Source organism: Macrotis lagotis, chromosome 7 (assembly GCF_037893015.1).
Source record: "Macrotis lagotis isolate mMagLag1 chromosome 7, bilby.v1.9.chrom.fasta, whole genome shotgun sequence".
NCBI lineage: Eukaryota > Metazoa > Chordata > Mammalia > Peramelemorphia > Peramelidae > Macrotis > Macrotis lagotis.
In genome coordinates, this window is record NC_133664.1 from 109,726,252 (window position 1) to 109,749,190 (window position 22,939).

Below are 22,939 nucleotides of genomic sequence, written 5' to 3' on the forward strand. Positions count from 1 at the left end.
TAGTTCTTTGTGTACAAGTTGTTTTAAAAGGAGTTTCTCTTTCTATGTCTTGCTGCTAAGCTTTGTGGTGAATCTATAGAAATGCTGATTTCCGTGAGTTTACTTCATAGGCTTGCTAAAGTTGTTGATTGTTTCTAGTAGTTTTTAGTTGATTCTCCGGGATTCTCTAAGTATACCTATAATCATCCTCAAAGAGTTTCCTTGCTGCCTGTTTGAATTCCTTCAAAATTTTTTTTCCCTCTCTTCCCCAAAGCTATCATTGTTAAGCGTTTATTGGCTTTCTGGAACAAAAAAATGTAAGCAGGATGCATTTTAAAGTTTAATTGCACTATTAACGTTTCTCCACCACTTTCTTAAGTCAAGATAAAGAAACAAATGATCCACATTGAAAAATCAGCACTTGGTGCTTAGGATCCCATGGGAATTGAACCGATTCCAGCACACTCTTGGATTTAGTAGTAATGTAAAAATTTAAAAAATAGTAATGAGTTTTTAAACGTTGAATAAGTTTGATATTAGTGAGAAAAGGTGTATGCCACGGAATAAATGTTATCTCCTATGTACAAAGTGGCGTCTCACGTTGGTGGGGTTCGCACACCACCCTAACGCCGGAGCTGGCGCTGCCCTGAGAAGGGACTCACCAGGCACGGGCTCCCCCCCTCCCGCAAGGTGGCATTTTCCTGGGCACCGCTGGCCCAGAAGCACCTGATAAAGCCTCCTTTATAAAGGCAGGGGGGAGAACGACAAAAGCAGCGGTGGCTCCGGAGGGCAGAAGTTGGCACCGCGGAGCCCGGACTCTGCAACGAGTTAGAGCAGCGCCTGAGCGACTTTGGCTCTTCAATGGGCGCCGGTGGCAAATGCCCGGGAGATCAAAGGCCTCGGGCAAGGGAGAGTCCGCACTGTTGGGGAGCACGCACGTGACTCTCCCTGGGAGAGGGGTGACTGCCTACGGGCACGGCCCGCTATGACGTAAAAAGAGGAAAGAAAAAAATGGAAATCCGGCAATCACCATTTTTTCCCCCTCTTAAATAAGATTTTGAGTTTTACAATCTCCCCCACCCCCCAGAAGGCAGTCTGATCGCCGTTGCGCGGCTTCCTCGCTATACATTACGCATCACCATTTTTTCTCTTAAAGATGTCACTTGTTTGGAGTTTTACTATTTCCCCCAGGCAGTCTGATCGCCTTTACGTGGCCACTGTGCATTATGCATCACCATTTTTTCTCTTAAAGATGTCGCTTATTTGGAGTTTTACTATTCTCCCCGGCAGTCTGATCACCTTTACGCGGCTTCTTCGCGGTGCATTACGCATCACCATTTTTTCTGTTAAAGATTCCACTTATTTGGGAGTTTTACTATTCTCCCCGTTAGTCTGATCGCCTTTACAGCTTCCTCGCTGTGCATTATACATCACCATTTTTTCTCTTAAAGATGTCGCTTATTTGGAGTTTTACTATTCCCCCCAGGCAGTCTGATCGCCTTTACGCGGCTTCCTCGCGGTGCATTATATATCACCATTTTTTCTGTTAAAGATTCCACTTATTTGGAGTTGTACTACCCCCCCAGGTAGTGTGATGGCCTTTGCGCGGCTTCCTCGCGGTGCATTATGCATCACCATTTTTTCTGTTAAAGATTCCGCTTTTTTGGAGTTTACTACCCCCCAGGCAGTGTGATGGCCTTTGCGCGGCTTCCTCGCGGTGCATTATGCATCACCATTTTTTCTGTTAAAGATTCCGCTTTTTTGGAGTTGCGCTGCCCCCCAGGCAGTGTGATGGCCCCGGCGGCTGCGGGCCGCGCGTTGTCCGTCCCGTCGGCCCCGGGGGCCGCGGCCCGGCTCCCCGCCGCCACTCCCTCGGGCCGCCCGCGGCGGGGGCGTTTCCGGAAAGCCCGAGCGCCGGGCTGCGCCGGGCCCGCCCCGCCCCCTCGGGTCTAGGTTTCGTTTCCGCGGCGCGGCCCGGCAGTCCGGGCTGGGCGTCCTGCGGGGCTCCCGCCGCGCGCCGCTCCGCCGCGCCATGGCCGACCCGGCCGTGTGCGGCTTCCTCACCGCGCTGCTGTGCTCCCACGGGGGCCGCATGGGGCTGCGGGAGCTGCTGGGCCACATCGAGCTGGCCGAGGCGCAGCTGCTCGAGGTGCTGCTGGAAGCCGGCCCCGAGCGCTTCGTGCTGCTGGACCAGGGCCCCGACGGCGGCCGCCCGGTGCTGGCCACCACCCCCCGTGCGGGTGTGCCGGCGCGTCGCCTGCCGCGGGCCCTGCGAGGCCTTGCACCTCTGCAAGCTCAACCTCCTGGACAGGTGCCGGCGCGACAGGTGAGTGCGCACCCCGCCGGCCCCGGGGCGCCCTCCCGCCGGCCTCGGCCCCGCCGGCCCCCACCCGCCCCGCCGCCGCTCTCTGCCCGACTTTGCTGGCCGCTGCCCGCGACTTCCTGTTTACGTGTAACTTGGCCGCGAGCTGCGTGGAGCACTTTGAGAAAGCTTGAGGCTTGTGCATCCTGGACGGGCCCCCCGACCCCCCGAATCGCCCCCGCCGCTGCCCCCGGCGGGCACCTTGCCCGGCCCCGGGGAGCCTGCCCAGCCCCACCTGCCCCGGGGCCTCCCCTCCGACCCCCGCCTCCCCCAGCGCCTCTGCCTCCGTTTCTCCTCACGGACTTCTAGCACCTTCCTTACCGCCGCTGAAACCGTGCTGAGCTCCCCGGTATCGATCGACCGGTCCAAAAATTTCTTTTTTTAAAAAATTTTATTGATTTTTGCACTCTCGGAGACCGCCCTATGGCACCTAGATGTATAGACTTGTGTCTCACTGTGCACAGAGACAGGTACGGGGGCAATCCGACCGTTCTTCTGGGCATTCAGTTATACTTTCTTAAAAAGTTTTTTTGTTTTAATAAGATTTTGTTTTTTTCTGATTACTTGTGCTCACAGTTATTCTTCAAAGAATAATCCACTTAGTGTATACGACAGTCCCTTGGTTTTGCTCCTCGCGCCCTTTTTTTATTTCATACAGGTCTTTCCATGGTTTCCTAAAATTAAGCTGCTCATCATCCTCTTTTGACTTCCATTTTGTTGTTTTCCTTCTAAGTCTCTCTTCTCTGTCTCCTCTTCCCCTCTAAACCTCCAAATAAGGAGATACTCCAAAACTTGGTCCTCCAAGCAACAGTTTTGGACCTGAGATTCTTGCTCCATTTTGCTTTTTCCCTCCTTGTAGATCTCTTTTGTGACTTCAGCTATCGCACTGTGACTTTTCATCCAATTTTACACTTACTTTTTCTCTGATAAGCACTTGGTTCATACTTCCAACTATCTGCCCGATGGATATACCTACCCATTGGTAAAGGAGACGCCTAGTATCCTACCAACACTTCAAATCTATATCCCCCATCTTTCCCTCTAAACTAGTTTCCTTTCATCACTTCTACCATCTTTCTAACAGGAATCAAAACCTCAAACTTAGAAGGTAAAATATGTATGACATTTGCAATCCTCAATGTATTATACAAATGCAACTTTATTATTAATTATTATTATTGTATTTATCATCCTCTTTTTATTTAGTCTTCCAGTAGATTAAATAAGTTATTTCATAATCTCCTTCTCAGAATGGGATTTTTAAATGCATAAAATTAAATACATTTAATTACAAAAGTAACTGAAGATTAATAAAAATAAAAAATGTATTTTCTTCTTATCTACGTTCATATACTCCCTAAAAAAATCTATCCACACACCCTTGGTGGATTTATGCACCCCAGGATAAGAACTGCTGTGGAGATTTTCTATGTATCCAATATCTCGTGTCCATCTTGTCCCATTTATTTGTAAAGCCAAATCCAGAATCCCAAAGTGGTGGCCATCTTGTCTTCAGTTATCTCCTCATAACAATTTACTCTATTGCTTGTCCACAGGTGAATCTTTCTAACATACTATTTTATACATATCACCACCTTGTTTAGAAATCTTTAATGACTCCCCATTGCATCTGTGATAAGGATAAAAATCTGGCCACCTTAGGCTGATATAGGAGGCCCTCTCTAACATGACTCTGCATAACTTTCTAACTTTTTTCTATGCCATTGATGTCAAACTCAAAGAGATATGGGGCCACTGAACTGTACATAAGGGTCCCTGCAGGTACATATTGGCTTAGAAAACCACATACTAATATGACCTATGTTATATTTATTTTTATTCATTTTATTAAATTTTTTTCAAGCTCATTTAGGTTTTATTTTACTGACCAGAGATATGAAAGATGACCATTTTATTTTAATCCAATTCCCTCCTGTAATAAATAATAGATTAAAAAATAATAAAATAACATTTGTTGTTTCCTTCCCACAACAAATAATAAAATTAATAATAATAATAATAATAATAATAATAATAAAGGTAAAATTGCATTTTAATCCAGTCCCCTCCTGTAATAAATAATAAAATGAATACTAATAAAATGAATACTAAAATTACATTTTACTCTAGTTCCCTCCTGCAATAACAAGTTAGCAATAATATTAATAATAAAATAAATAATAAAATTTCATTTTAATCTGATTCCCTCCTGTAGTAAACAATTATTACAATAATAATAATTTTAAAAATTAATAATATGACATTGTAATCTGGTTCTCTCCTGCAATGGGAAGTGTTTATGGGCCTCAGACCTCTGGGCCTTCTCCTGTCTAACACCTCTACCTTGTTAAAAAGCTTCTACTGGCCAAACTGCTTGGCTCATTTCCTCTGAAAATTATGTGGTGGGCATTCCTGCCTCCCAGTCATTTGTTTGTGCTGTTTTTTTTCCTACCTAAATATTCCACACTCTTGCCTGATTCTTATATCCATACCTTCCCTTCTGTAACGAACTCAAGTTTCTCTTCTTCCCAGAAACCTTTCCAACCTCTGCCCCCATCTCTCCTATCCCTGGACTTATAGGAATAGTCCTCCTCCTGAACTCCTGCTGCATTTTAGACATATGCTTCTTTTTATGGTGTTTCATATGTTTATGTACCCACCTGTCCTTTGAAGGCAGTGACTGTTTTAGAACTCATTACATCACCACGGCTTGTATAATGTCTTATGCTTAGTAAATTTTCATTGAGCTTTCTTTGATTGTGATGATAATTCAGACCTCTGTCCTGCAGACATTCTTTTAGTTATAGAAGATATAGGGCCTTGCAAAAATATACTATTTCCTTATGTTTCTGTTGGAAGAAAATTCACAACTTTGATCAAAACAATTGTTATTCTGTATATTTTGTTGATAATGTTTGTGTGTTTATACACACATAGAGATGGAAGGGAAAGGGAGAGAGAATCCATTATAGAATTAATTATTCAAAATAAGAAAACCATAAAAACTGAGGGGAGTCAGATTAAAGTTAAGGAAGTTATAAAGAGCTTAGAGATTGTTTAGTTCGGTCCCCCCATTTTACAAATGAGGAAAATGAAGTCTAGAGAGATGAAGTGGCATCCTCAGTTACAAAACTAGTTAGAGGCAGAAGTGACTGTTGTTTCTCACATACTGCATCCTCCAACTTTTCCCCTCCCCTTGCCATGTTCAAATGTGCCATTCAGTAATGGGCAGAGAACAAAAATCAACAGATGGCAAATAACTGTCCACTACCTTATATCCCCCAAAGTTGTCAGAAAATTAAAAAATCCCAACCTTAATGAAAAATATCTCTGGCATCATAACATTTTGCAAGCTGTCTCTACCTGGTCTTCTTGCCAATTGATGCCTTTGGTGAGACAAAAAAAAATCTCTGCTTTCTTGATTATTGGGCCTGCGTTTGAAAAGGCTCAGATATTTTTGTTGGCCATTGTGACCACCCACCTTGTCACTTCAAGGATTGAGACAAGTGTTATGGCTAGAAAGATTATTTTTTTTTAAAGCTTTGTCCTTTCTTCTAGTTTCTGCTATCCTTTTAATCAGGTCTTGGAACTGAGAAACCTCCAGAAAAGTGTTATTCTCATGGTATGTTTGAAAAACAATATTTACAGGACAAATAGATGCATGGTAATCATTTATTAAGTACTTACAACTTGCCAAACATGGCCCTTCATGCTGCTTGTATAAATCCCCAACAAGACAGCCCCTGGCCTCAAGGAGCTTACATTCCAGCAGGGTAAAAACACTGTGTAGTAGTGATATTATGGTAAGGATCTTTTGGTTTGAGAAATCACAGGAATGATAGGCATAGCCATTGATTTGGTTATTGTTCCTAGAACAAGTGTTGGCAGGGCCAGCGGCAAGACACAGTATTCAGGATCCTATAGGATAGGAAGCATGATCCAAGACCAGTTAGATAGAGTGGTCCTATGTGTTTGCACTGGGAATGTCCCAATAGGGAAAGCATGGCCCTAGAATTATTCTTTCAAAGTTGAGTAGAGAAGGTCATCCAGGTCATGTTCTCAAGTGGCCTGGAAGTCCAAGTGGCACAGAGGGGGCCAGTAGCAGAGAGGAGAGACCTTTGAATGAGATATAGATATAGATAGTTTCACATTTTTTGCCCTTCCTTCCCTCTCCTCCCCTGCCCCTGACAGAAAGCAATCTAATATAGGCTATATGTGTACAACCATGCTTTAGATCCACTCCTGTTTATAAATTTTTGCATTCCAACTTTTCTCCCTTTGAGATACTAAGCTATTTAATGCAGGTTATATGTAATCATGCCAGACATATTTCCATATTAATCACATTGTGAATGAAGATACAGAGAAAAAGAAAAAAAGTGAAAAAATAATGTCTCAATCTGTATTCATCTCCCATCAGTTCTTCCCTGGAGGTCAATAGCATTTCTCATCCATATAGGTCCTTCAGTGCTGTCTTGTATTTTTGTGTTGCTGAGCCATAGCCAAGCCATTCACAGGAGATCATTTTATGGTATTGCTTTTATAGTGCACAATGTCCTTTTAGCTTTTAATTATTTTTAATTCAATTATTTTAATTTTATTAATATTAATAATCAATATTAATTAATAATTTTAATTTAATTACTATTAGTCACTCATCAACTTTAAGTGCTAAGATGGGGGGGTGCAAAAAGAGGTAGAAGATAATCTAATCTCTACCCTTGATGGACTCATGGCCTCCTCTACCTCCTTTTCCTCCTCTTTATGCGTTTTCTCTTTATCATCATTTTCCATGAGAGAAGGCCATCCTAACACCCACAAAACTTATCTTCTCTGGGCTAAGTATCTTCATTTCCTTTAAATAATCCTCATAATAGGGGTGGCTAGGTGGCATAGTGGATAAAGCACTGGCCTTGGAGTCAGGAGTACCTGGGTTCAAATCCGGTTTCAGACACTTAATAATTACCTAGCTGTGTGGCCTTGGGCAAGCCACTTAACCCCATTTGCCTTGCAAAAACCTAAAAAATAAAAATAAAAAAAATAATCCTCATAAGGCATAAACTAAATGACCTCCACCCTGCTGGTTGCTCTCCTCCAAAAACTGTACAGTGTCCTTTCCAAAATAAGGTCTTCAGAATTGAACACATATAGGGGACAGATGAGAGTATTTTCCTCCTTTGCTGCTCTATCACAGTTTTGCTCCATATTGACATAAATGTGTATGTACTAATATATATGTAATATATACACATATATAAGATATCTTACATCTTTTTTTACAGAGAAGCTACTCTTTAGTATACCTCTTATACTTGAGTTAAGTTTTTTTGAACTTAGTGTAAAGAGTTTGCATTTTATAATTTTTCCTCATAAAATTTCATCTAATTCAAGCTGGTATATTTTGTAATTCTTCAGTCAGTATACTAGATATTCCTCCCAGTTTTCTATAATCTGTAAATTTGATAAGCATGTTCTATATTCATTTATCTCAGTCAGGGCTGTCCAACCTTACTTTTAAAAGTTTTTATTGAAACAATAGACAATATGTTTTGATTTGCCATTTTAGTGAGAGCTCTGTGGTAGCTCGACCTTGTTTACAAAAGCATTTTGTAAACCCCCACAGGCAGCTGGCATTTTGGACAGCCCTGATCTAAGTCATTGATAAAAATGTCATTAAAATTTTTTTAAATGTTTGTCTCCTATTATTCTTCTTGTTTCTCCTTTGAACAATTTAGAAAAATTAAACCCTCCGTATATTGCAGCATAGTCCAGGAAAACAAATGCCTACATGGGCCATGTCTGAGAATGTATGTTTTTTTCTGCATTTTAAGGTTGTTGCTTCTGTTAGAACATGAGTGGTGTGTTTATTTTTCATTATTTTGAACTTGTGGTTTATCATTGCTGATGATCAGAGTGCTAAAGTCTTTCAGTGGGATTTTCCTTTATAATGTTATCATTGTAGATATGGTTCTAAGTTTATTCCCTTTAATCTCTACATTAGTACTTCTGAAACTGTTCATTTCACATTTCCTAGAGCACTGTAATATTCCATAACATTCCTGACACAGTTTGTTTAATCATTTGCTATTAGGAAGATACATAAATAGGTTATTCTTAGGTATTTTGTACATTTTGTAGTTATTTGGAATGAAAGTTCCTTATTGTTTGATTCTTTCTACCTTTTGTTAGTTCAAAACAGAAATACTTATGGTTTTGTGCATTTATTTTGTATCTAGATACTTTAACTAGAGTTATTCTCTTAATTTCACTGGTTGTCCAAGGTTTTCTAATCTATTACCTACAAAGAGAGATAATTTTCTCTCCATTTTGTTGTTGTTTAGACTTATAATTTTGCCAGTGATGAAGCTGGCTCTTGGTGATCAGTTTCCTTTTCTACATATTTGCTAACCATTTACTTAATAATACATTCTAGAATTTTATCAGGAATCAAAATCAAATGCACTGACTTCTAGTTTGCAGATTCCATCTTCTTCCCTTTTTGTAAATCAACAATATTTGCCTTTCTCCAGTCCTACGGTGTGGACATCTCCTGTTGTCGATGGTCTTTAAAAAAAAAAATCACTGCTGGGCAGGGATATCTGCTAGTTATTTCAGTTCCTGAGGATATAGTTTGTTGGAGCCTGGAGACCTGAACTCATCAAAGGCCACTGGATGTTTACTTTCATTTTTCCATATTTATCTTTTTTTTAGGTTTTTTTTTTTTTTGCAAGGCAAATAGGGTTAAGTGGCTTGCCCAAGGCCATACAGCTAGGTAATTATTAAGTGTCTGAGTCCAGATTTGAACTCAGGTACTCCTGACTCCAGGGCCAGTGCTTTATCCACTACACCACCTAGCTGCCCCTCCATATTTCTCTTAATGGGTTAAAAGCAGTTTCCCAATTTCCATCCCCTATGCAAATTAGCCTAATTTTTCCTTAAAAGATATTGAAACACTCAAATAAAATCTTTAATAAAAGAAAAAAAAGATATTGAAACTATCCTCAGGGACTTGATTGAGGTTTTTGACATTACTTTCTGTTCATTTTAATACAAAGCCACATGTGTCTTCTGATGACTGATGCTTGCTAAAAGATGGGTAGCTCCCGTTAGGAGCTTCCTTCCACAAAATCAACTGGGAGGTTCCTTCATGACTGTCCTTGAGGAAAAGGTCTTCTCTTCCTAGAGCCAAGTTAATCTCCTTTTGTTCATTATCAAATGACTTGAGGTTTGTCTTGTGGTTGTGCTACCAAATCTCAATCACCAGTTGATGGACCTGAGTCACGTCCAGCCCAGTGGTTATCAGAATTTCTTATCAGAGAAACTAGAAAAATAACAGATACTGAGAAGTTTTGCTTTGTTATCTATTATCAACAGGAGTTCACCCAAATCAATGGAGATTTGACTCTTCATTAATTATATTACATGTGGATTCAAAAGGGTATATAATGTGGGAAATTCCCAGTATTGAAACTCCTTCCTGAGTCCCCAGATTCGGGTCAGCAACTTGACTATCATTTCTCATTTTAGGAATTTGAACGGTGAGAGATTAAGGGACTTGCCCACTTCTTTTACTAGAAAAGCATATATATATCTCAAAGTATAGGAAGCTTATGCGTGTGTGTGTGTGTATAAACACATATACTGTCATATTTAACTATTAGGAACACATAATATGCAACATGTGTATTATTTGTGTACACATATAAATAATATTTACATAAGATTATATAATATATATATATTATGAATAATATATTATACTCCTCTTTTGGAATTGTTCTCAGAGCATATAGCTCATTATTTTGGTACCTTGTATGAAATTGATCCTGGGAGGTGTTTTAAGAGTGCTGTCAATATTTTACTAACCAATTTTCCTTTATATGTATGTATATTGTATGTATATGAATATGTATGTCCAGCTGTGATCTTATGTATATACATATATACATATACATATACATATACATATACACACACACACACACACACATTCACATATATGCAACCCTCTCTTTTCAGGAGGAGAAGCTGCCTCAACTTTGGGGCATGTAGCATTCCTCTGTCACTTTTGGAGGAGGGGAAACTGGGTATCCCTAACTTGCCAGACTAGAAGTGTAGGGGCTACTCACAGTCCCGGTCCCATTCTTAATTGGTCTATTTTTTAAAACTCATTATCCAGGTCTATTTTTTTATTAACCTGGTCTACTTCTGACCTGGTCTGATATAAATGTATTTAATAAATTGTTGAACAGTCTTTGTTTTCATTTTTATTTTTTTCTAGTTAGGTGAACAATAGAATTTAAGTTATATAAGATACTATGGTTACAAAAATCCTTTCAGTTGTAATAACTGATATTTATATATTGTTATTTATTATGAAATAGTATGCCCATTCAGTTGCCTAAGTAAAACTAAGATCTGACCATGTCCCCCTCATACTCAGTAAACTTCAGTAGCTGCCTATCCATTACCTTCAGGATCAAATATAAAATCCTCTATTTGGTGTTTAAAGCCTAGACCTTCCCCACAACTTTTCTAAATAGTTTTATATTTTAAGTGCCAGCTAAAATCCCATCTTCTACATGAAGGCCCTCTTGATTGCCCTTCATGCTAAGGAAGGCTTTTCCTCTATTGATTATCTCCAGAGTATCTTGTAAATAAATTTAACTACTGAAGGTGAGTCAACTCTGCCTCATACTTAATAAATGATTACTGATTTCAAGGTTTGCAAAGTATTTAACGTAAAATTTAACAAGTTGGAGCCTCATAGTAACCCTGTGAGATGGATTTTTGTTGTAGTTTAGTTGTGTCTCACTCTTTGTGATCCCATTTGGTTAACTCTATGTCTTTTATGTCTTTTATAAGTTTATGCAAAGTATTTTTTTCTTTGTTTGGGAAAATTATGCAGGTTAAAGTGCTTGGGAATGAGGGGCAGAAATTTATTAGTAACACTTTCTGTTTCTTATTTGTCTATTGATGTTTTCTGTGCCTTCCTGCATCAATTTGTTAAGTTTCAGTTTCATTTTCACTTAGTTACCACATTTATTTCCATGTAGCTGAGATTGTTATTGAACTCAGTTTTAAAATCTGTGTTCTCTTTTAGGGCTGTAGCAAAGCCTAGTGAAAATGCTGACAAATCCTAAAAAACTGGAAAGGTTTCAAGGAGAGACTTGCATACACCGTGGTCATTGTTGAAGGATGAGTTTGGAGAGACTTATCACCAGAGGGCTGACCACTAGATGCTGAATTTTGTTGATTACAGCTGTGAAGAAAGATCTTTTCCTAAAGCCTAGAAAAGGTTGCGGTCTTCATTGATGCTTGGAGTGCCCCATAGCTATGAAATCATGGATTCTTAACATACTGAATTGCATAATTCCAATACATTGTAATTAGTTGAATAGCCTCCTTTTCCATTCCTCATTTTGTTGATTTATATGATTTATCCTTCTTTTCAAAATTGGTTTAATTGTTTATCCATTTTGTCAGTGGTTCCAAAGAACCAAGAGGCAGCATGGTATTTGGATAAAGAATTGGTTTTGGAGCCAGGAAGAGCTGGGTTCAAGTTCTGCTTCTAATGCATAGTGGTTCTGAAACCCTTGGAATGTCACTTAGCTGCTTGGTACTCCAGATAACTAAGATACAAATTGCAGAGCATGTACATTCAACTTGCATAGGTTGATAGGTTCAAGGCTAGAAAGGATTTTTAGAGAACATCGTTCTCCACCCCCATGACAAAATTGACAAAATTTTTATGGGATCATAGATCTGTGAAGCAACCTGGCCGTGCAGTGGGTAGAGTACTGGGTCTGGAATCAAATTCAACCTCAGACACTTAATTTGCTTTGTGACCCTGGGCAAGTCACTTAGCCCAGTTTGCCTCAGTGTCCTAATCTGTAAAATGAACTGGAGAAGGAAATGACAAACCACTTCAGCATCTTTGCCAAGAAAATACCAACATAGAGTTGGACATGACTGAAATGACTGAATTCAGAGATCAACTGGTTCAATCCCCTCATTTTAAAGGTAAGGAAACTGAGGCTCAGGGATTTTTCCAGGGTCACACAGATAATATCTGCTGTCTCCCTTATTGTAGTATAGGGTAAGGCTTTTTCTTTCATTAATCAGTAAAGGTTGAATTGTTTTCTGACTGACAGATCTTATTAGGTATTTGTTTTTGGTCTGGATCTGTGATTTCTGTTGAAACTTAGAGTTTCTTCCCCTAACTGCAGTTCTTAGCAGCTTGCCTTAGGGGCAGTTCAAGTTTAAGAGAGTTACCTAGTGCCTCCCCTTCCTCATACCCCCATTATTTGGCATATGCAGGACTGGATCCTAGGTGTCCTGATTCTAGAACTTTTAACCTTTCCACTCACCTGAGCAGCTGCTGGCAAATGTGCTTCCTTATGCAGGTATATCTGTAACTAGATTTTAATCTCATTTAGTTTTTTTGACTCTTCTTCTTGCCTAAACTTTTCCTTATTTTTTTATTTTATTTTTTGATCTTTAGAATTAACTGCTTGGTTAAATTCTAGGATTATAACTAATGTAGATTAAGTGTGATGAGGTTGTTGGATTGCTCAGCCCTAGTAAAATAATCCGATTTTTCCCTACAGTAGTTTTGTATATGAGAACTCTTAAGTGTGTGAAAGGGTTAGATCCTCCCTTCCCAGATGCTTCTCATCTTCAGGAATGTAAGAGCCCTCTTTTAGCCATGAAGTTAGAAGTTAAAGAACAATAGAATAGTACTGCAGAACTGGAAAGACCCTAGAAGGTTATCTTATCCAACCTCTGATGAGATAATATTTGGCACATTGCCTATCACAGAGAAGGCACACCATTCATCTGATCAGAGCTTGATTTAGACAAATGATGATCCGGCTTCCCTGAGCCATCCTGAATTTGTCCACTTGGATATGTGACCAAATAAAGAAGAATCTTTCCTACATAGCCTTCAAAATTTTTTTTTTCTCTTGGGGCCTTTCTGCATTGACCCTGGCTGTTGTCATCTGCCTCCGTGGTAGAGGTCAATGACTCTGCTCCTTTACCACTATCCTGATGGGGCTGCTTGGTTTGTCTGAACTAAATGAGTCCCATTATGGCTGTTAGCTTTTCAACCCTATCCTCTCTCCTTTAAATGTCTAATGACTGGTTCCATGGGAGCTAGGCTGCCATGATCCCTTCCCCTGAGCTTAGGGACCTCCAGCCTGCTTTCTGGAGCCCACAGAACTTCTTATTCAATCCAAGGCTCTGGAAGTCTACCACCAAATTCCTATTCCAGAGCCTCAACTTCTGGAGAATGAGATGGTAGAGGCCATGAACAGTGGACACCTCTTCCCATCTGGGTTCCTATTTACCCCTTCTTGCTTCTCTATAGGTATATGACCAATCATTGAGTAATCAAATTTCCTTCCCTTGATGGACCTCTTATTATAAAGGAAAAAAAATATCTGCATGCAGAAAATAGAGCATTTTCCTCTGCCTTAGAGCATTTCTACAAGCAAATAAAATCAATTTTATTATTTCTGCTTCTTTTGGTTTGTTTTTCTTGTTATATTTCCCAGTGAATGTGTGTTCTTGAGTTGTTTTTAGCTGTAGTTTGTGCCTTTGCAGGGATGGTCCCTCAGGTCATCCAGAATGCTCTTCCTCCTCACTTCTACCTTGAAAAATCCTTAGTTTTCCTTTGAAGAATAAATAAGGGGCCAAGTCCTGCCATAAGACCTTTCTTGATCCCTCTCCATTACCAGCCTGCTTTCCCTCTTGAAATTGCTATTACTTTATGAATATATATATATATATACACACACACACACACACATGCACATACAATATTTTCTCATTTGTGTGAATGTGTAATATTCCTTGCCTATAGAAAATAATCTCATTTCCTCCTCTTCTTCCTTCTCTTTCTCTATGACTAGCTCAAAACAGTGCTATATACTAAATATATAATATTTAATATTATATATATATATATATATACTAAATTTAGTGGAATCAACTATTTACACTTTGATGCCTCTGGAAAAAATCAATCCATTTATTAACAAGATTTATTAATTGTCTGCTTGGAAGCACTGGAGATACAAAGTCAAAGGTGAAAACAAATTGGCCTTCAAGCATCTTAAATTAGATTAAGGGAAATATTGTATACACAAGAGATGTATACAGAATATATATATATATATATATATATATATATATGTACCTACACATGTACACACACACACACATACACATAAAACCTGATATAAAATGATTTGAAATGGAGAATATTTATAAAATGATTTGAAATGGAGAATATTAGAAGCTGGGGAAATCACAAAAAGCTTCATGTAGAAGAAGGTCAGGCTTGAATTGAGTCTTAATTTATTCTTTTTTGTTGTTATTTTTGCAAGGCAATGGGGTTAAGTGACTGGCCCAAGGTCACACAGCTAGGGAATTATTAAGAGTCTGAGGTTAAATTTGAACTCAGGTCCTCCTGACTCCAGGGCTGGTGCTCTATCCACTGTGCCACCTAGCTCTCCCTTTTGAATTGAGTCTTGAAGGAAACTTCTCAGGTATATGAAAAATAGCGAGAAGGCCAGGTTGACCATATCATTGGTCAACAAGCATTTTTTTAAGGCCTTACTCTGGTCTGGGTTCTATGCTGATGATGAGGTTCTATGCTAATGGATGTGAATTCACTAAGAGGGGGTCTTCTTGACTCCAGGCCCAGCCCACGGCCATCACCTCACCCAGCTGCCCCACTGCAGGATAAAAGTATCCACAAAAACTGAAACTACACCAACAGGTGCTAACTGTAGGCAAGAGAAAACAGAGAAATGGAAAAAAAGACAAGTTTCGATTTGCAAACAGGGACCATAGGAGTGGGGAAATTGACTTGGAGTCAGCGAGTAAAGTGAATTTTCATATTTGAACTGATATTTCAAACTAGACATTTGGAGAGAAACAAGTGTTAAATACCGGATTGACTGTCTGATGGATAGTCCTTGGCCATCTAAAACTTAACAAGAAAACTCCTAATAGGGTCAACTAGGTGGGCTTGCAATTAGGAAGACTCATTTAGCTTTGAGGTCCAATCTGGTCTCAGACAATAGCTGTCATTTACCCTGCTTGCCTCAGTTTCCTCAACTGTAAAATGAGCTGGAGAAGGAAATGGTAAACTTATCCAATATCTTTGCCAAGAAAACCCCCAAAGGGAGGGGTCACAGAATCAGACAGGAGTGAAAAATGACTCAACAGCATCAACACCATGCCGCTGCATCAGTTCTATTCTCTAGACTTGGATTTAGGATGTCTTTTTGACAGTTCTTATGGGTCTTTTTTGAAGTCATTCTTCTCTTTTAAAACACCTGCCTTTGTTTGTACTTGCTTTATTTTTGTCTTGTTTTTACTGGGTTCCCACAGGCTTGCTCTTTGGTTTTGAGGTTGCATTTCAGGCAGGACCTTGTGAATGGGACTAGAACTGGTGGTTTAAATTCACTTATTGTTTTTGAAGATTGTCATCTTTGATTGCTGCACCTCTAGCTCAGTGATTTGTTCTGACTTGGGCCCTTGAAAAATATTTGTTGAATTTAAAGGACTGAGTTTCTATTTCTGAAGCACACTTCTTTTTCAATCTATATATGAAGACTGAAAAAGAAATGTCCAATAGGCAGATATATTCTGTCTCTTTTTTTATATGTATATATGTGTGTATACTCTGGAAATAAATGTACTTTGGAAACAATCATTTAATTTCAATATACATGTTCACATATATTTTATATTTTGTATTTATGGTATTATTCCGTGTGTGTGTGTATATGGATATCCTACTATGTATACACATACACACCTAGATATACTTATTATCTACCTCTATATAGAGGTCATTTTTGTCATATTCACAAAACTAAGAAAATGTGTTGAGATTATAAGTGATAATTATCTTAAAAATTATTTAATGCATTTTCTAATCTTAATAAAATATTGCAAAGAAGTTCTTTATAAGTTTTTTAAAAACAAATATTGATTCTTCTTTTCTTCCCCAAAGTACTTCCCTCAACCCAAGCCCTAGAATTCTGTTCCAACTAGGTGAATTTCTCATTGGAATCTTCTCTTTTTCTCCATAATGAGAAGGGAAGAGTACAAAAGAATTTGTGTTTTCTCTTATTACTAAGCCAGAGAAGAGAAGTTAACCTGGGTCCTCCTCCTATGATCTGTGGGGTGGGAAGAGATTTAAAAAGGTCCTCTACAGAGCTTAAAGCAAAAATTTTAGCATGTTAGAATTCCTGGCAAACAGTTAAAACAGGTTATTGTTCATCTGTTGGTATTTGCTGTATTCAAACTCAAAACATTTTTCTTAATGGGGAAAAAAGTTTTGACCTTGACTTAGGGACCCCCAGGGATCTGAGAACCTCTTCTCTAGAAATGGTCCTCATTTTCTGGTGACACTTGGCATACTTGTAGCACTCATAGTACTTTTAGAATTTATTTTATTTGGCAACATACTATTTATTTATTTATTTATTTATTATACAAATAATAATTAGATTAAAATATGGGAGAATATTTTAAATATATAAATTATTTTAAATATAGTAAAATATAAACTATTTTAAATAAATTAAACTTTAAATTAAACATGAAAATATAGAAATATGTAAAAATATAATCTACTATATATGATATAATTATAAATATAAATATAATATATAAAATACATATGGTATAAAAATAATTCAATCTACATATAAATATTTAATTTCTATTTGGTGATATTGGAATCAGAGTGCCTAATTTTGAATTCTGCCCCTATACTACTCTAATATTGATCAAGCCATTTTATCATCCTAGGCATCATTTTCCTTTTATCTTGTCAGATAAAAGCTAGATAGGCTTTATAATTGCTTATTTTAAATTCCATGATACCGTGAAGTCACAAGAAGAGCTGAGACTTGAGAGTGAAAGTTCAGAACCTTGACTGGCCCCTTTGTGAATTTGGTGACACTTCAGTGTTGAACTAGAAGCTCCTGTTGTTGGCTTCTGTGAAGTAGACCCTGATGATCAGCATGGCTTGGCTCCCAGATAGTGAATTTTATTGGAAAATAAAGTGAAGGGAAGAAGGAATTAGGTAGGAATAAAATGCAGTAGAATGGACAGGAGGCAGGGTGAAGTCAACTGGAATCCAAAAGCTGAGGTGGTCAGATTCCGGGATGTATGGTATTCTGAGAGCTTGTTTCATTTTGTGATGATTCTCATTGCTAGGAAATTTCTCCTTGTGTCGAATTCATCTGCATCTTTGAAATTTCCAGCTTGTGTTCTCTAGATCTATTTTCTGAGACTTGAATCTATTCTTTGTTCTGGGTGATCTACCCTCAGATATTTGAAGATATCTATCATAATCCTCCCAAGTTTTCTGAGTCAGGCATATCCATTTTAGAACTTCCTCATATGGCATGTGTATCCTTTATTAAAGAAACTTGATTAGAAGTTTGTTTTTTTTTTTTGCAGTTAGCCTTTTCCCCTCTAATATGAGGCTATATTGGTTTTGTTTGTACAAGAACTTTTAAAATATTACATAATAAAAATTATCCAATTGATCCTCTATCCCATGTTCGTTTATGTTCCTCCTATTCCTTGTTTTGAGAAATTACTGCTTTGTAGTATGTTTTGAGATCTTATATTCCCTTCTACTTTTTTTTTTGCAAGGCAATGGGGTTAAGTGGCTTGCCCAAGGCCACACAGCTAGGTAATTATTAAGCGTCTGAGACCGGATTTGAACCCAGGTACTCCTGACTCCAAGGCCAGTGCTTTATCCAGTATGCCACCTAGCTGCCCCTTCCTTCTACTCCTTAAAATTTCTTTTAAGATTCATAACCTTTTGTGCCTCCAAATTAATTTCACTATTTTTTCTAGTTCTATAAAGTTAACCCTTTGGTAATTTGCTTTATCACTGAATAAATAAATAAATAAATTTAAATAGTATTATCATTTTTATTTGATTGGCTTGGCCTATCCCATGAGCAATTAAAATTTCTTTTTTTTGGTTGATGACGTTCAGTTAATTTCAGTTGTGACCTCTTTTGGGCTTTTCTTGGCAAAGATAATGGAATGGTTTGGCATTTCCTTCTCTAGTTCATTTTACAGATGAGGAAAGTGAGGCAAATAAGGCTAAGTGATTTCTCCAGGGTCACACAACTAGTAAGTGTCTGAGGTTGGATTTAAACTCATGAAGAAAGTTCCTGATTCCAAACCCAGAGCTCTGTCCACTGTGCCACCTAGCTGCCTACCTAGGAGAAATGAAGCAAGAGACTTAAAAAAGATTATTGAAAGAAAAACTCTAGAGGAAAGAATTAGAAGAATAAGAGTCTTAGAGGAAAAAGTAGTAAACATCATCCAAGTTATAGACTTCCTAAAAATGAGAACTGAGTCAATTGTTAAATATTGACTATTAAATAGTGAGAAAAATGAAAATCTGGGAGATAGTTTCTGAGGAATTCATATTCAATTTATAAGTGAAAACTAATGGAGACACTGAATACCTTATTTTTTTTTTTAAAGGGAATGCTCCTGACAGGAGAAATAAACCCTTATTGTTAACAAATGAATAAGGATGTGGGCTGACAATCTTTAGTTCCTCCCTACTGAGAACATGACTTTATCATGGGACTTGCCCACCTCCAACAATCTGGACAGTGGAATCCATCTCTTCCCAGACCACTCTGATTGGTTTCCTCCTTCATGGTCTGGGTCATCCTACTTTCCACTGGAAGAAGGGTGTATAAAAGCCTGCTTTGGGATTGGATGGGGCTGGAATTCACCTAGATTAGATTCTGTGTATTGTAAACAGACATACAGGTGGATGGGTCCCCGCCCAAGTTCAAGGAGCATGCACCCCAAGGATATTAGACCCATCTTATCTGTCAGCCTTGTCTTTCAGAGACTTTCTGACTGACCTACATGGGCTTCTTCCTGAATGAGGAAATTAAAAAAAAAAGCTTTTCAATAGAAATTGATATTAGATTCTTTGTTGACTCCAAGCTGAATGCTCATCCCCACATTGTTTCATTTTAATGATTGGTTATTCTAATTTCCCTCAATAGAAATTGATGACTCCACGAGAGAACAAAAAATATTAGATTCTTTCTTGTCTCCAAGACATACACATGTTAAGGTTCATACCTTTACAACAGAATTTTTTAATGTTCTTCTCTTGCAAATCATAGTTCTCTCAACCTTCCCTGTTTCATTTGAAAAATTTTTGTTCTTATGCCCAAAGGGCAACAAAAATGAGCATACCCTTTGATCCAGCAATACCACTGCTGGGTCTATATCCTGAAGAGATGATGAAAAAAGGGTAAAAACATCACTTGTAGAAAAATATTCATAGCAGCCCTGTTTGTGGTGGCAAAGAATTGGAAATCAAGTAAATATTCATCAATTGGGGAATGGCTTAGCCAACTGTGGTGTATATATATGTATGTGTGTGTGTGTGTGTGTGTGTGTCATGGAACACTATTGTTCTATTAGAAACCAGGAGGGATGGGATTTCGGGGAAGCCTGGAGGGATTTGCATGAACTGATGCTGAGTGAGATGAGCAGAACCAGAAAAACATTGTATACCCTAACAGCAACATGAGGGTGATGATCAACCTGGATGGACTCGCTCATTCCATCAGTGCAACAATCAGGGACAATTTGGGGCTGTCTGTGATGAGAATACCATCTATGTCCAGAGAAAGAACTATGGAGTTTGAACAAAGACCAAGGACTATTAAATTTAATTTAGGGGGAAAAAACTGATATCTTATTGTCTGATCTTGCTATCTCATACTTTATTTCTTCCTTAAGGATGTGATTTCTCTCATCACATTGAATTTGGATCAATGTATACCATGAAAACAATGTAAAGAATGGTAAATTGCCTTCTGTTGAGGGTGTGGGGAGGGAGTAAGATTAGGGGGAAAATTGTAAAACTCAAAATAAATAAAATCTTTAAAAAGAAAGAAAATTTTTTTTTGTACCTATAAGTTGGCAGTTTCAGAGTCATCTTTGATTCCTGTTTCCATAATCCCCACATATCCAATTAAATTTCCAAAACTTGTCAATTCTATTTTAAGAAATCAATAAACATTTATTCAGTGTTTGCTATGTTCCCAGGTTCTTTGCTAAGTGCTGAGGATTCAAAAAGAGACAAGACAATCTCTACCCCCCTACCCTCAAGAAGCTTATAGACTAATGCAGAGAAAATGCAAATATATATATATATATATATATATGTATATATATATATATATATAGAGAGAGAGAGAGAGAGAGAGAGAATATAAAAAGGAAGTAATTAAACAGAGAGAAGGCACTAGAACTTGAGAGTTGGGGAAGACTTAAAGAAAACTAAATTTTACCCCCACAAGATCTCTCATATTCATCTTTCCTTCCTACAAACACAGCCACCACCCTAATCAAGGATCTTATCAATTCCTGCTTGCTCCATTGCTATATCATCTTTAGAGGTGCATAGCCTGGAACATCGTTGACCGACTGATAGAATGTAAGTTCCTTGAGGATAGAGAATGTCTAGTATAGTCTTTGTGTTCTTAGTGTCTGGAATGCAATAGGCATTTATGTATTTAAAGATTTCCAGATTCAGAAGGCAGGCGCTCCCCCTCCTGACCCAATCTAATAGATGCTCTAATGGAGCAAATCTCCTGGCAGGAGGGTCTCCAGGCCTTGCCGCGTTTTCAGAGGTGTTTCTACTCACTGGATGTGGCCCACATATGTTCAGCACGTGAGCCTCCCCTTCCCACGGGGGGGGGGGGTGTCTTCGGCTATCCCTGGATTTCTAACTTTTTCACCCCAACTCCCCTTGTCATTTCTGCAGTATCTTGCAGACTACAGGTGTCTTGTCCAGAATTTCTCTGAAGGAGGGTTAAGGCTCCCCCAAACCAGGAGTCCAACTTGATACTGAATAAGGAGTCCAGGAACTCCAGATTGATTATATAAGTCATTTAATAATCATAACGGGTTACTTACATAGAGGTCACCTAAGATAGTTGGGGTGGTGGTCAGGTGACAAATTGGTTTCCCACAAAGACCCCAAGAAAGCCCTTTGGTCATTATAAAAATCAGAGAAAGGGAGGAGGAGCTCTAGAGTATGCATGTATCTTATGGATTGGCTGCAATTTTGAGCTTTCTCTGCTTAGCACTGGGCTTGAGTCCCAGACACCTGGGTGTCGAATCAGTGCTATTTGAGTTGAAGTCCTGGACAAGCAAGGCCATGTTCTGGTCACCGTGCCCTTCCTGTTATTACTATTGTGGCTTTCATTGGTAGGGACCCCCCAGTAAGCTGGCCTTATTGAGGCAAAAGGAGCTTAATGAACATCTGGCCCCAAGGACTGATAATTTTCACCTGTGACAGCAGATTCCAAGACTTCTTGGGGAGAGCCAATAAATAGGACTCCTTCCTGGATGTACTGCATGTAGAGGGTCTGGACTGGTCCAGGGAGTAAATAAATCTTTCAGAGGTGTAAGCGCAACCAGGCCTGAACAAGTCAGTTTGGGAGGAGTGAGGTGCTTTGAGCTGTGGCTAGGAGTGGATGCCATATGGGAAAATATTCAAAGAATCAGTTACACCCTTGTGCTTATGTGGATTAATTAAGACAAACCAGTTCACTATCTAGCATTTCCTTAAGGGGCACGGGGATTAATTACCTTTGGATTGGGAAGAGGATTGAGTTCTCACTCCTTTTCTGTGGCTCGGAGGATGGACTGTCAAATTGGTACCAGTAGCAGGGAAGATGCAAGTGTCTGCATCGGAAATTGAGAGACATTGGATATGGGGGGTCAGGGTGAAGGGGTGAGAGGTGAGAGACAATTCAGACAGACTAGATGTTTCAAGGAAAGACAGCTGCTGGGCTGCCTCTGACTCCCAAACCCAAGCAGAGAGCTCCTGAGCAGAATGTGAGAATGGCTCTGTTCTCTCTAGGGTCCTTGTGTATGTATGGAGAGTCTGCCCTAAGGGTGAATGTTTAGTACCGGCTGTGGATACTCTTAACATTTTTAGGAAACACTATACATTCAAGCTATTTTATTTAGCAACCTGACTGGTTGGTAAATAGTGAGCACCACAGGGGCAGCTAGGTGGCACAGTGGATAGAGCACCGTCCCTGGAGTCAGGAAGACCTGAGTTCATATCGGACCCCAGACACTTAATAATTCCCTAGCCGTGTGGCCTTGGGCAAGCCACTTAACCCCATTTGCCTTGCAAAAACTTAAAAAAAAATAGCAAGCACTAAACCCGAGAGAAGCTTCTGGGTGAAAGTGTTAGAAACTACAGACCCTCACGGCAATACACTGGGGTGGGATCCCAGAGGTGTAGGATGCCATAGGCACCAGCCCCAACCAGAATTGCTCAAAGGCCTTTGTATTCATTCAGTAGCTGGGTTCTTGCCCATTTGAGATCAAGGATGACACCTCTTAATTTCATCCCCATAAATTTTATTTCAGATACATTCAACAAACAAACCCTGCCCCTCCCCCACAAAAAACCTTTTGTGATATAGGTCTAACAGTTAGTGAATCTAGAACCTCTGATCTATTAGTTCAATAATTAGTGCT

At 39.1% G+C, this 22,939-nt stretch overlaps 1 protein-coding gene across 1 annotated transcript in view; it reads left to right on the top strand.

The window, feature by feature from the left end:
- The first annotated feature begins 1,953 nt into the window (after positions 1–1,953).
- The window catches only part of ZC3HAV1 (zinc finger CCCH-type containing, antiviral 1), a 101,379-nt gene continuing 80,393 nt past the window's right edge, over positions 1,954–22,939 (top strand). Inside the window, 2 exon segments of the mRNA XM_074193585.1 lie at positions 1,954–2,209; positions 2,211–2,305. Of these exon segments, the coding sequence (XP_074049686.1) occupies positions 2,012–2,209; positions 2,211–2,305 (293 nt within the window). The 5' untranslated portion in view covers positions 1,954–2,011.